Consider the following 14,508-nt stretch of genomic DNA (forward strand, 5'->3'; position numbering starts at 1 on the left):
AATAATAAAATAAAAACTGAAATAAAACTAAAGTATTATGTTGTATTGGTTTGATTTAAGTGATATTCTATAAGCACACCAACTTTGGCAATTTCAACAGTTATACTTTAAATTTCACACATGATACAATATTAAACATTACCTAGGTATACAGTTTTCATGCCAAAATAAAACAAATATCTGTTATAGTAGTAATATCAATATTATAATATTATATTATACTATATTAGGTATAAGTATTTAACAACCAACTTTGCCATTATTTGTAAGTTCAACCAAAATGCATGGCTTATTATTTGGCTATTTTTAAATTTAAGGCGTCTAAGTTTGAATATATTCTTGTTGTTGTTTCAGATCTACATTTTTAACTTATTAACTTTGTTTATTAAATGTAAAACAAAATTAACTATAAAATATTTATAAAAAAAAAAAAAAATAATAATAATAATAATAAATAAACTGTTATTTAAATCAAAAAATAAATGCTTAAAGATTTTCTTAAAAAATTATAAACAAAAATAATTTATGTATTTTCACTTTTAAGTATATAATCTTTATGAAATTATTATTTCAAAATATAAAATTTAATTTTTTATATTTAACAAACTCGTTTCCAGTTATTATTGACAATAAAAAAATAATTATACAATAGGAAATAGTTAACATAAATAACTATTTTATATAATATACTTTTGAATTGCATCCATGAACCATGAAATATGAAAAGCTTTTAAATGTTTCATATTGTACTTTATCAGCCTATTTGAATCCATTGTATATAATATGATGTTAGAAACATGAAACATCTGATCATTATTACGGCAATGATATGGGATTATATTAGTAGGGCAGTCTTCTGGATTTGGCATACGTATTAATAGTTTAGCACCGAATTCGACAACTAGTTTTTTTAAATGTTCAAGTGTAAACTGATTCCAACCATTACTTCCACATATGTGTATGTTTATATTATCAAATAATCTTGGATACTGTTTAAAAAATCATATCAGGCATTAAAAATATTTTAAAATGTTTAAGTTTCCAATTCTGAAGTTAAATGTTAAAAGTTAAGTTTAAATATACACAAATATTTACCAGTTTCTGTTTGTTTATTCTTGATATCATTGGACCATTAGAATCAGTAAAAAATTTTGTTCCACTAACTTCATAATTTTCACACTTCATAAGTTTATTTTTATCTAATGAATCAGAAATCCCTAATAAAAGAGTGATACATTATAATAATTAATTAATTAAAAAGTAAATTTTTATACATTTGCATACAAGTCAGAGCACTATCTATTGATTTAACAATAAAGAATTTTTTTCTTGGGTAACCTTGAATATTGACTATAAAGACATGGTAAACATTTACTTTATACAAACAAAAATAAACAATTCTTTAAATCATTAATTTATTAGTTTTCTATAATTTTTATAAACAATCAAGAATATTCAACTTTAGAGAATCCAACAATTAGTTTTTAATAATTTAATAGTTAGTTATCATAATATCGTATTTATAAGAGCGTTAAAAAAAATTAAGTATACTTACAATTTTCATTGACTATAAATAAACCATTTGCTATGCCAATTAAACATTCTAAATTTACATCACAAGTATTATTTTCTGTTTTTGATACAATCATGTGAGTAACCTGAGAAAATTTCTTTTCACTCCTTTAAATCACATAAATACATAATTATATTTATTTTGAAACTATTAAAAAATTAAATAAAAATAATAATCTACATACGAAAAATTTTGAATCAATTTAATATTGAACTGTTTACAAAATGTGTTAACAGTTGCACTTTTCAATGAAACATTATTTAAGACTATGACAATATCATCTAATTTATAGTTAATAATTTGTGTTGGTTTACATAAAACTCGATTTTCCATTAATTCAGAAAACTTTTCTTCATTAAGACATCTAAAACATTTAAAAAATATTAATATACATATAATAATTTGATTTACCTTTAATCTTTTGTTAACAATCTTAATTTAGTAGCCACAAATATTATTGAAAAATAACTTAAGGCTCTTTAAAATTGCCTTATATACTCAATAGGAGATAAAAAAAATTATGTATTTATTAAAGTCAGATATTTTTAGTAAGTACAATTTATAGTATCTAAATATTAGATTCTGAACAAAATGATGAATGTATTAATTTTACAATGATTTATGTGTTTTTTTTGTATGTGTGTACACTGTACATCATAGCTTGTCAAAATAATGCTTCAGTTTATAACTTCAGGGGTGGTTTCCGACGACAAAGTAAATATCCTGGGTGCATTATAGATGTCAAAAGAAAGGGGTTTCCAGTAGTTTTCAAAAAAATCAGTAAAAACCACAAAAAAAGTGACAAAAAAACAGGAATTTTTACGCAAAATCATTTATATATATAATTATATAACCTTTAACTATATTGTTATAACTCTTAAACTTATCACTATAAATACTTAAATTTCCCACCAAATGTTTATAATAGCGTTATCTATACATGGATATAATTTCAAAATATTTTGGCTTTTTTAGACTTTTTATAGGTAACTGAAATTTTCGATTTTTCTAAGTACTTTTACTTTTTAGTAACGTCAATTTTTCCATCAAATAGCTATAGAGAAAACTCAAAGCTTCAATATAGAAAAAAATGTATGAGCGTCTGAATTTTAAACATTTACAAAATTGCATAACGATAAACGATTTATCCTCAAACAATTTTCATTATTTGTTATTATTCAAAAAGTATAAATCATAGATACTTGATATTTTTTAGATTTAGATTTTCTTTAAAAGTAGAAACTTGAAACATACACAAGTTATTTAAATTGGCATTTTCTGTACAAGATTTAATTTTGGGGTATTCAGTTCATTAAAACATAAACCCCGTTTTTCACCACCCAATGGAAAATATATATCCTAGGGCGATAAATCATCTCCGTTCAGAATCATTTTTTGTGTATAATGATACCTATCATTGGATTCAAATTAACACACCCATAAAAGTGACACTCTATGTTCACTTAATATTTACTGTACAGCAGAGCGTTACCCACTTGATTACCCTTTTTTTTTTTTTTTTTTAATACTTAGGCTTTAAAAAAGTTATTTCCTTAATTATCATTAATTCTTACCTGACATTGTTTCCATACATATTTATAAAATTTGCATCAGCTCCATAATCAAGAATTGTTTTTGCTATTTCAAATTTACCATACTTAATAGCCGTATATAATGGGCTTTCATACTCAAAACCAGGAACATTTAAATACGCACCATACTTGATCAACTCTTTCACAATATCTAAATTTCCAGATTTCACAGCTTCATGCTTTAAATAAAATTATATGAATACTATTTTTATACCATAAAAATAAAATATTATAATAATCAAAAGTAATACCATAGGTGTCCATCCAGCATTATCTTTAACATTAGGATTGAAACCATCATCAAGCAATGAAATTACTAAACTTAATTTCCCCTAGAATAGTATATAAATACTCTTATAAGTTATAACTGTAATTAAAATAACTATGTATAATTAAAAATCATTCAATGAAATAAACAATATGTCATACTTTTGTTGATTTTAAACTTGAGTTCACATATAAAAAAGATATCACAAGATAAAATGTATGAAAATAATATAATTAACATTAAGTTAAAAAAATAAATACTTATAATTTATATGATATTTTTATTTACAGAATCACTTTTGACACTTGGCTACATTTTGCATAAATGTGATGATTTATAACAAATATTAATTTACAATATTTATCAGATAAAAAAGTTAAATGAAAATTTTATGATTTTATATTTACCTTGGCACAAGCTGAATGCAATTTCGTTTCTCCTTTACTATTTCGACTATACAAATTTTTGCTAACTTGTTTTACAGATTCATTTAATTCTTTGACTGAATTTTTCTGAAACAAAAAATTAATAAGCACTTAAGCACATTTACTGCCACATGGCTGTCAGTGGTCATCTGTAATTCTCAAATGTTATATATTTGTGACTGCTGGCACCAATAGTTCATCATTACTACCAACGGCACGTGATTACTGGCGACCATAAATGAACTTGGTTTTATACTATTAACTTTTCTAAGGCATTACAATAATACACTAAAATAAAGATCGTGACATAGCGAAAATCATTACAATTTTTTTGATGTAATACATATTTTTTTCAAATACTTGGTATATACAAATTAAGTAGACATTGAAAAATTTGCTTGGTGTATAACAAATACCAATTGAATAACTGCCGGTCAACATGTTAAATGAAATATTATTTATACACTAACATTAATGAGTAATTGACATATCATTTTTGTAATTGAAAAATCAAAAATATATTGTAAAGAATCACTGTAATTTATTAGTATCCATTTACAATATTTACACTTTTTAATTTAAAAGTTTTAAACTTTTTTTCATTGTAATATAACATTTTTAATTTAACAGTTTAAAGCACAATAATTGTTCTAAATATACTTCTATACATAAGAAACAAATTTTGAATAAGTATACTTAGTTAAAAATAAAAAAAAGTTGAAATGAGAAATATAGAGCAGTTATCTATGTTAATAACTTTAGTATTGTAATAATTGTTTCCATCATTCATTGATTTACACTCTTTTCTAAAAAGTCTTATGAAAATCAAGGCAGAAGGCGTCTAGTAATAACACATGCAGTCAATTACAGCTGTACCACTGTTCCAGTGGCTGTGTGAGTTACACAGACTTATTGGAATATAGTATATACTCGTCATACATTAAAAACATGACTGGGCAGCGGCTAATTTTGCATCCATTACCCCTAGTTGGCTTCTAAATTCTGATTGGTTTAACTGTCTTCCATCCACCATCTACAATGACGAATAATATGGTGGAGGAAGTTGTTTTTGATGCGAAACTGGTCATGCTTTTAAGGTATGGTGAGTAAAATATGTATTTGCTAAGATGATTAATAAAGTAAAGCAATTTTTCAGCAGAGGCAAATCATCAAAAATAAAAATATTGATGACAAAAACCAATTTTTGATGGGTATAGTTTAACCTAACTGGATAAAAATCAGTTGCTGCCCAAGATTACACTTATTTTAGACAAAGTGAAGACATTGTAATAATAATGTATTCATATTCAATAATTAAATTAATTAATAATTAATAAATACATACATTAATTGTATTGGTATTGGTTTTTCTTTCTACATTACTAGGAGATGATTTTTCTATTTTCTTCTTCTTTGAACTTTGTTCAGAATCTATTACTGAATTTGATCTTTTTAATAGTTTTGTTGATGTTTTATCGAATTTTTTATTAGTTTGCTGTGTAAATCTAATAGTAGCTGGAGTTTCCAAACGCAAATTTGTTATTTCTTCACCAATGATATTATCAGAACTTTTTTGAGCTGAATTTGATTTATTCTACAAATTATTATATTTTAAAATTTTATTTATAAGATTATTTATATTTTATACTCTACCTGTATTGAGAGGATGTTGACTTACATTTATTATCTCTGTCTTATATAACATGAATAACACATTACACATTAGATTTATCCTACTAGATTCTTTTCTTACTATAGTTTAAGTATATACTCCGTTCGCCAAGAGACCGAATCACTTTGCGCATCTAAAACTGATGGGGGCCATGTCAAAAACCCTTCTTTGCAACAAGTGATAAGTAGATGAGCCATAGCCATCAAGGCAGAGGCATTTTCAGGATATTTCAATGAAGGGGGATGAAAAAAATGGTTACATAATAAGCCGTAAGGGTTACCAAAAGTAGACAAAGCACGTACTACTAATATGTAAGAAAATAAAGATCCTTAGGGGGGATCTATCCCCCATATCCCCCCCTGAGAACACATGCATCAAGGATAAATAATAATTTTTTGTATGTCACACAGTTCCGGTCCCTCAACAAACAGGGTATAGTTAATATTAGAGAAAATTCATATACTATCAAATTTATAAATAAGCTGTACTTAATTTTATTTACTTTACTCAAACGAAGAATATTTTATATATAAATGTAAATATTTACTATATTATTATTTAAAATTATACTGTCATAATATCTAATAATAATAATAATAATAATAAAAATAATAGAGTCGAAATTTGAAATTAGTTAAATACTTAAGTTAAAACTCTATAAAATAAAATGCTTTGTTCAAGCACAATTTATATTCTCTAAAATAAATTTAATAATATTTAAATAAATTTGTTCTGATTGTAACTATATATAAACTATAGGACAAAGATTTCCTTTGAAGGAAATTTGTTGTTTTTGTTTGATTGTGTAAAACAGAAAAAACATATTATATGGATATGACATTCTTTTAAGAGAACGTTGTACCCTCATGTGTTGGCTCCGTTTTACACATGTATGACATAGCAAATTTTCGTTTGCCAGTTTAAAAAGTATGCTGTTAGTTTTGATACTAGAATGAATTGATCTATTACATAATTTAAAGGTAAGATTATTATCTAAGGTCCCATGAAGCCTTTTATTGATATTATTATTATTAAATAAGTTATGACCTTTTTGAAAATCTACATTTTAAAATGATCATAAGTTACATAAAAATAATAATATCAATAAAAGGCTACATAGGGCCTTAGATAATCATCTTACCTTTAAATTATATAATAGGTCAATTCACTCTAATATCAAAACTAACAGCATACTTTTGAAACTGGCAAACGAAAATTTGCTATGTCATACATGTGTAAGATGGAGACAATACATGCGGGTACAATGTCCTCTTAAGAATAAACCCTGGCAATGAACTTGTACACAAGAGTATTACTTTACTATACAATAGGTATACAATCATACAGATGATTACCTCTTAGAGGACACAATAGTTATTTCACCACAATCTAACAAATTTTGTTTGCCAAAGTCCTTCTTACTTAATACAAATGGAGTATACTGCATACCTCATTCACAACCTTGTTGTTAGTATTGTTTTTAAGGTTGTCTAGTGTGCTTTCTTTTATACCACCAGTAATATTTCGATTTTTTATTTGAGACTTGGTTGTTAGTGTAGAATTATTAATAGATGAAATATTCACCAAATTTGAATGGATCTAAAACATTGAACAAAAACCCAAACATATACTAAAATATATATAATATGTTATTTCATTTAAATACCTTATCAATTCCTTTTTTATGACCATTAGTTGCACTTTCAGTAGAATTATGTTTTGAAAAAGTTACATCACTTTGATTATTTTCCTAAATATTTCAAATATATGTACTTAAGTAATATGTAAAGCTAAGAAATTTTAAGAGCTAAATAATGTAAAAAAATAAGTACAAAACATAGGTGAAAAAATATTAAAAAATAACATAAGTATTATAGAAAGATCTGCCTTATAGTCATAGGTTGAACTTTCAAAAACATGTTTTGGAAATGTTATTTCATTTTTAGTATGATTCACATAAATTATGTAGGTGTAATTTGCAGTTATAAATACTTTATAAGCTAAATTACATAATTATAATTAATACTATAATATAATTTATGGAGAAATTAAACTTGTCGATGTACATTGGACAGTCTATTTCACGAAAGAATAATCAGTTTTCATACATCTTGAATAATGGCTTTAGTGATGCCAGGTCTTTATTTTCCCTTCAAAGTGTCCTAAACAAAACCAAACTTTTCTATGTATGACAAGTGGAGAAGCACTAAGTGTCGAAATCGCCATTCAAAAACCATCTCTAACGCTGACAAAAATTAGTTGGTAGACTGATTATTCTCTGTTAAAATAGACTAATTATTTTATTTATAGTATTTTTTACCTAAAACATTTTATTATAACTTATTGTTTAGTAATACTTAATAAACTAAAATGTAATCATAAATAATACCATATAAACTCCTTTCTTGTGATCATTAGGCAAACTTCTAGGAGTATCATATTTTGGAGAAGTTATATCTGGCGACATTGTTTTATTATTTTGAATGTTATTTACCTAAAATATTTTAATATAACTTATTGTTGGGTAATATTTAATAAGCTAGAATGTAATCATAAAATTCATAAATAATACTATATTAATTCCTTTCTTGTGATCATTAGGAGAATTTCTTCCAGAAGTTAACCCCAACCTCACCCTCGAAGAAGTTAAATCTGGCAATGCTATACTTTTATTTTGAGCATTATTCACCTAAAATATTTTAAAATAATTAATTGTTTAGAAAAAAAAACTAATAAGCTAGAATGTAATCATGAGTAATACCATATCAATTCCTTTCTTGTGATCATTAGATAAACTTCTAAGAGTATCATGTTTTGAAGAAGTTAAATCTGGCGACATTGTTATTTTATTTTGAATGTTATTTACCTAAAATATTTTAAAATAATTTACTGTTTGGAAATATAAAAATAAGCTAGAATGTATTCATGAGTAATACCATATCAATTCCTTTCTCTTGATCATTAGATAAACTTCTAGGAATATCATGTTTTGAAGAAGTTAAATCTGGCGACATTGTTATTTTATTTTGAATGTTATTTACCTAAAATATTTTAAAATAATTTGCTGTTTGGAAAAATAAAAATAAGCTAGAATGTATTCATGAGTAATACCATATCAATTCCTTTCTCTTGATCATTAGATAAACTTCTAGGAGTATCATGTTTTGGTGAAGTTAAATCTGGCGACGTTGTTAATATATTTTGAGTGTTATTTACCTAAAATATTTTAATATAATTTACTGTTTTGTATTACTGAAAAAAGCTTAATAGCTTATTATAACTATAATGTATACCATATCAATTCCTTCCTTGTAATTATTAGGCAAACTTCCAGCATAATTATATTTAGGAAAAATTATTTCTGGTGATATTATTAATTCATTTTGAGTATTTAGCTAAACATTTAAAATAAAGTTGAATTATTACAAATAACTAATAAGTAATCAATTATTTAGTTAACATAATAAATTAATTTAATACCATGACAATCTCAGTATTGTGATCATTAGTTGAACTTTCAGTAAAATCTTGTTTTGGAGTAGCTATATCTGACGTTGCTATTATTTCATTTGGAGAGTTAGTGACAGCATTTAATTTATTATTTTGTGCTTGAGAACATGATGTATTTACATCAAGCGTTTTGCATATTAAATTAATATCTGTAGTATTTTGTTGAAAGTCATTTGTCTTGAACAACTGGTCAACTGTTTTTTTATTACATTTTGATGATTCACCATTGATGTGTTTTAATCTTTATTGACATCATATAAATAATTTAGTAATTTTTAATAATCATAGTAAAATTCTTGGTAAACATAAAAATCTTGAACTTAAGAAGCAAACTGAATACTTTTATTAACTCTGAAGGAAAATAGCCCATATAAACAATTTCCATTGGTATAACACTAACAATTTAAAATATTAATATCATAGGTGGCATTTAGGGGGGCAAAAGCGGACAGTTGCCCCTCCTCAGGGAAAATATTGAGAGGGCAAAATGATAAGTCATAAATTAAATATTATTTAAACAATTTTTAATTTTTATAAAATATTTATGTTGAAATTACTATTGTACAATAATTATATAAGAAAATTATTCCCAATGTTAAATCAGATCAATATCATCAATATTACCATAAATTAATATAAACTAATGTAAATCCTATAAAACTGTGGATTTTAATATAATATTATGATTACTTTTAAAACATAACATAAAATATACCACAAAATTTGTTTTTACTAAGATGTACAATCTATAATACTTAACACAATAAGTGTATGTGGTGATAGAACAAAGATACAATGAAAATAGGAATAAGAAACCACCCATTAGTGGCATTTACTGAGAAATTATTTAAATATAAATTATAAAAGTATAGCAGTGTGAAATGTTATCTGTTCTTATTCAGATAATAAGTAAATAATATTTAGGTGGAATGTATTATAAAGTTGAATATGAGAATATTTTTAAATGGGTCAGTAAATTATGATTAATATCCCCCCCCCCAAATAAAAGAGCCAAGTGCCGCCTATGATTAATTTTATTGTTACTCCTCTCATTTGAATAAAATAGGTAAAAAAAATTATACTGAATAGAATAAAATTAAAATTTATTTTTTAATTTGGTTTTTAAGATGAAGGTATAGAAGCACTGAAATTTCAATATTGACTTATAAAAAATATGAAAACAATGACAATATTTTTTCTAAAAGTAAGTACTTTTAATTACTATTAAGTACCTAATAGTAGGGGATATCAATCTTTGCATTGATATTTTTCTGTTTTCTGTAACAATAGACATAAAAAAATAACTTACTTAAGATCAAGCCACGATACAATATTTTCCATGTATGTGGCAAACTCATAATGTCTATAATTCAATTCAGTTTTTTTATGATAACATTCAGTTTTCAAAACGCAGTCTAAATGAGGAATTTTCATCACTTTATCGCTGAAATTATGTGAAAAAAAAATAGATCTTTTATAATAAAAACAATAATATATTTTACAGAATGTATCTATCTTTTTTCTGGCCTGCCTTTTTGTAGAATAATATTTTATTGGTTTTCTGCCTCTTAGGCTTTAACTGTTTTAAATATTTAACAGAAATTAACAAATAAGATTCTTAAAATAATAATATACTACAAAATTAATTAAATATCAGTTAAAAAAGTTAACAAAGGAAACATAAACAGTGAGATGCTACTAATAAAATTAATTTTTAAAGAAGTTCAATTAGTAAATACTATAATAAAATAGATAAAAGCTTACCAATAAAATGCTCCAAATGCATATAAGAAATCATCTCTGATATACTTATCATAATTATTCTTTAAATATCCAGAATTATACAAATAAATTTCATTTTTACATGATGTCTTAATTTTTTTCTTACATAGACTTTTATTGCTATTTGTTGACTTCAATTTGGCCTGTAAGGAACAGATATTTTTTATTTTTTTGCATAATATTTATGTTATAAAAAGGCATAATTTTAGAAAAATAATTAATTGGTACATGTATGTAATTTGTCACGAGCAATATTAACACCTCAAACACGAAAAGTCTGTAAAGCCAAATTCAGTTATGTAGTCTGTCATACTGTGTTCAAAAATTAAAATTATTCTAACTCACGGTATATCATGGTTAGTAAAGATTACGTTCAAGCAAAATATGATCAAGAAACCTGACACAACAGACATAGCTGTGAACATGGTTAGACTTATAAATTATTCTGAAACAGACGTTATGATAATTTTAAAATGTGACATTAAGTTTCAAATTTGTGAGAAAAAAAATAAAAAATACACATAAAAATTGACGATGCGAATTCAACTATATACGTTATCATGGCACTATGGCACAAAGGAATCATAAGTCATATTATTATATTAGTGATTGGGAATATAAAACTTTATCACATCAAGGACTACAAATAGTTACAAACTTACACTACATTCTGTAGTCTGTCCATTATCCACTGTTCCAGGCTCTCCGCCAAGTACAAACTCCATTACACTAACGATGCTAACTAGCCACGTGAAGATGAAGTGTTGGATGCGCTGAACGTAGAAAAAAGATGAATCACATGTATACTCGGCCGTATTAGCCTGTAGAAAATGAAACTCTAGATTATGACTTATGTTATTAAATTTGGGGGTTAACAAAGAATTGAGAACGCTGTTTCATGTCAGGAGTAGGACACCTAGAGAACGACGGATTCGACGAAAGGCTTGAAGTTGAAACAACGGAGAAATTCAAATACCGCGATTTTTAACTAGCTATGATAACGATAGTGATACCATATTGCACCAATAAATAGATAGAGCCACAGATATATAAATTATTAAATTTTTATATATCTGTGAATAATAAATATCTTAGTTCGTGGATAGAACTTTTATCATTTTATATCAAGGACTAAGAAAAAATAAAAATAACAGTATAACACCATTGAATTATATAATTATTATATTTTTATACTAATGCCAATTACTACCGAAATTTAATTGTTCCGAGTATAATAGTAGGTAGTACAAGTTGAAAGTTCAAAGCTGTACTTTACAACAGTACTACTCCGAAAAAATTACAATTACATTTTAGTAATATTTAAAAATAATATCGAAAATTACTAGGTTTAAGATTTACACAAATACACAATACATTTTTAAGGTGTAGGTATTTTCTTCTAAAATTACTATAGGTAACACTACCGTTCATCAGTTTGACCATTACTACATTGAATTTAATTACCTATTTTATCATCTTTAAAATTGAATTGAATAGACAGACACAGACGACCCCATTGTAAAGTCAAACAAAACCAAATTTAAAAGGTAAATATATTTTTATTCACAGATATTTTATTTAATTAAGTTATTAGAATGAAATGGTTAACAAGATTAAATAATAAAAATTATAAAATGAAATATGTTACTTTTGTACCTTGACCCGTTACAATTGTCTCCATTTACAATTTTAACATTTTTTTTTTACCTTCATTAATTTAGAAACTTGTAAAAATTAAGGTTCAATACTCACTTATTTTTAAAAGTTTTAAGTTATTTTAATGATTAAAAATGTAAAAAAAATAGTTTAAATCTAGGAAGAAATAAATAATTTTGTGAACAATGTTACAATCGTACCCAGTCTCCTCTATTATTATGGATAAATATTATACATTTTCAACCGTTTTACATATTCTAAAATGTAGTCATATAGATCTAGTTTAGGGTGGCCAACTTAAGTTTTAAGACATCTCGTCGGATTTACCTATTTTTGATTTGAATAATTTTGGTGTCTCGGGACAGCAAAATAATTCTAATAAAAATTGGTAAATGTGTATCTATAATTAGGCATATATAGTTTTTTCCTTCGACTTATTAGTATATATATTATATATCCATGACGTTCAATACAGTGATTTTCCTAATAAATATCCCCGAAAGTATTTAAAAAAAAAACCAGAACTCACTGTTGTATTGAATTGTCGAGTGGATGTGGATCTCGTAATAGCACTATAGCAGAGTAATACTTGTATAGAGTATAGATACAATTAGGTATACAAATACTTGTATTTACTTTTGACCCCCAAAAGTACCAATTATATAGATACGATTTTCTACCAGAAAGCTTTAGCTCCCCTTAAGTTGAAAATTGAAGGATTGCTTTAAAATTTGATGACATACAAATAAATCATAATACTATTCATAATCAAAAAAGGACTTATAGTTTTCCAATAGTGCCCTAAACTTTGATTTTAATATGTAACTTTTATATACTTTTTAGATGGTTTGGCATTTTGCCACTAACTAGATTACAAGAAGGTGTTAAATATTTAAAATTAAATATACCTACATATAATGGTCCAAAGGAACTATTTAAATATTTTGATAGAACACAAGTGAGTGGAACGATACGTCGAGTTAACAAACAAAATGTTTTAAGTTTAGGAAACTGTTCAGCGTTTTCCAGCCATATTTCCTCTGGAAACTTGGAATGTTCACCAAACAACATTCCAAAGTAATCATAGTTCTATATAAATTAATTATTGATTGATATTTTATAAAAGTTATAAATAATTTGGTATAATTCTGAAAAACTGTATAAAAGTGTAAAACTGTCAGTCACAGTGACAGTACAAAGCAAGGCCGTATATGAGGGGGGGTTTAGAGGGTTCAAACTTCAAAGCAACCAAAAAAATTATCCATTAGTGATTACTGTCTACTGAATAACTAATGACAAACGTCAAACATGTTTATGATTGGTGAGGAAATGACTGAACAAGAAAACAATGAAAGTATTTGTCAATAATTATTGATGTCACCCAGCCGGGAAAATAATTTTAAAATAGATTTCGTCACTTTGTCGTCAGTCAATCGAGCAATCAACGTGATTATTATATCATTTATTAAAACAATATTGTTTTTCTACTAGAAATGTTTAGTAAAATACAAAATTTTAGCATATATTATTGATTATTGAAGTTTAAATTTTAATTTGACGGAAAAAAACTTCTGTACCGAAACCAAGGGGGATTGCAGGGGGTCGGGGAGGGCCGCACCCCTCTCTCAATTAGATAATAATAATAATAATAATAATTTGTTTAAACTTCCGATATCTTATATTTTATTTATTGTAAGTATATTATTTATATAATATATATATTTTTAACCCCTTCCCCAAGAAAAATTTCTGTTGGCTGCCTTGACTGAAATACTTTATTCAGACGGCACTACGGCAGACGCCTAAATAACCAGTACAGTCCCAGCCAACCCGGACGTATTTTCTATCATTCCGGTGTACCTACTAATAACTCATCTGTCTGAATTTTTTTATTTTTTTATGTCATGTAAATAAATCATTAAAATAAATTATTTAAAAAAAATTAAATTAAAAATTAAAATAATTAAAATTTAAAATTACATTAACCATTAACTAGCTACCTATTAAGTTGGTGATACGGTTTATAGTCT

At 25.5% G+C, this 14,508-nt stretch overlaps 1 protein-coding gene across 8 annotated transcripts; it reads right to left on the reverse strand.

Annotated features, from left to right (window-relative positions):
- Nucleotides 1–361: 361 nt before the first annotated feature.
- On the reverse strand, nucleotides 362–11,806 carry LOC114131665 (putative uncharacterized protein DDB_G0282133). Of its 8 annotated transcripts, XM_050201027.1 has the most exons (21): nucleotides 11,168–11,306; nucleotides 11,051–11,099; nucleotides 10,805–10,965; nucleotides 10,350–10,484; nucleotides 9,011–9,281; nucleotides 8,824–8,925; nucleotides 8,642–8,746; nucleotides 8,467–8,571; nucleotides 8,292–8,396; nucleotides 8,103–8,219; nucleotides 7,920–8,024; nucleotides 7,197–7,280; nucleotides 6,980–7,129; nucleotides 5,204–5,452; nucleotides 3,841–3,945; nucleotides 3,417–3,497; nucleotides 3,148–3,344; nucleotides 1,758–1,937; nucleotides 1,556–1,680; nucleotides 1,096–1,217; nucleotides 362–989 (listed from the first exon to the last, which is right to left on the reverse strand). In XM_050201027.1, the coding sequence occupies exons 1-21, from the start codon at nucleotides 11,245–11,247 to the stop codon at nucleotides 678–680; spliced, it is 2,940 nt and encodes a 979-aa protein (XP_050056984.1). In that variant the 5' UTR covers nucleotides 11,248–11,306; the 3' UTR covers nucleotides 362–677. The 8 variants fall into 8 exon arrangements, with proteins under 8 accessions (XP_050056984.1, XP_027852755.1, XP_050056985.1 ...); XM_027996954.2 differs by lacking the exons at nucleotides 11,051–11,099; nucleotides 11,168–11,306 and adding an exon at nucleotides 11,485–11,806; XM_050201028.1 differs by lacking the exon at nucleotides 8,467–8,571 and having other exon boundaries at nucleotides 11,168–11,309.
- Between the last annotated feature and the right edge of the window lie 2,702 nt (nucleotides 11,807–14,508).

The sequence above is a fragment of the Aphis gossypii genome, chromosome 2 (genome assembly GCF_020184175.1).
Source record: "Aphis gossypii isolate Hap1 chromosome 2, ASM2018417v2, whole genome shotgun sequence".
Lineage (NCBI taxonomy): Eukaryota > Metazoa > Arthropoda > Insecta > Hemiptera > Aphididae > Aphis > Aphis gossypii.

What these genes read in the sequence shown, in the direction of transcription:
- LOC114131665 (XM_050201027.1), bottom strand. Translation starts at nt 11,247, where the DNA reads ATGTTCACAGCTATGTCTGTTGTGTCAGGTTTCTTGATCATATTTTGC. An exon ending in ACAACAAGGTTGTGAATGAG is followed by an intron (nt 5,453 to 6,979) that starts GTATGCAGTATA and finishes AATAATTTGTAG; the next exon opens with AATAAATCAAATTCAGCTCA. An exon ending in AAATTGATTCAAAATTTTTC is followed by an intron (nt 1,681 to 1,757) that starts GTATGTAGATTA and finishes TGTGATTTAAAG; the next exon opens with GAGTGAAAAGAAATTTTCTC.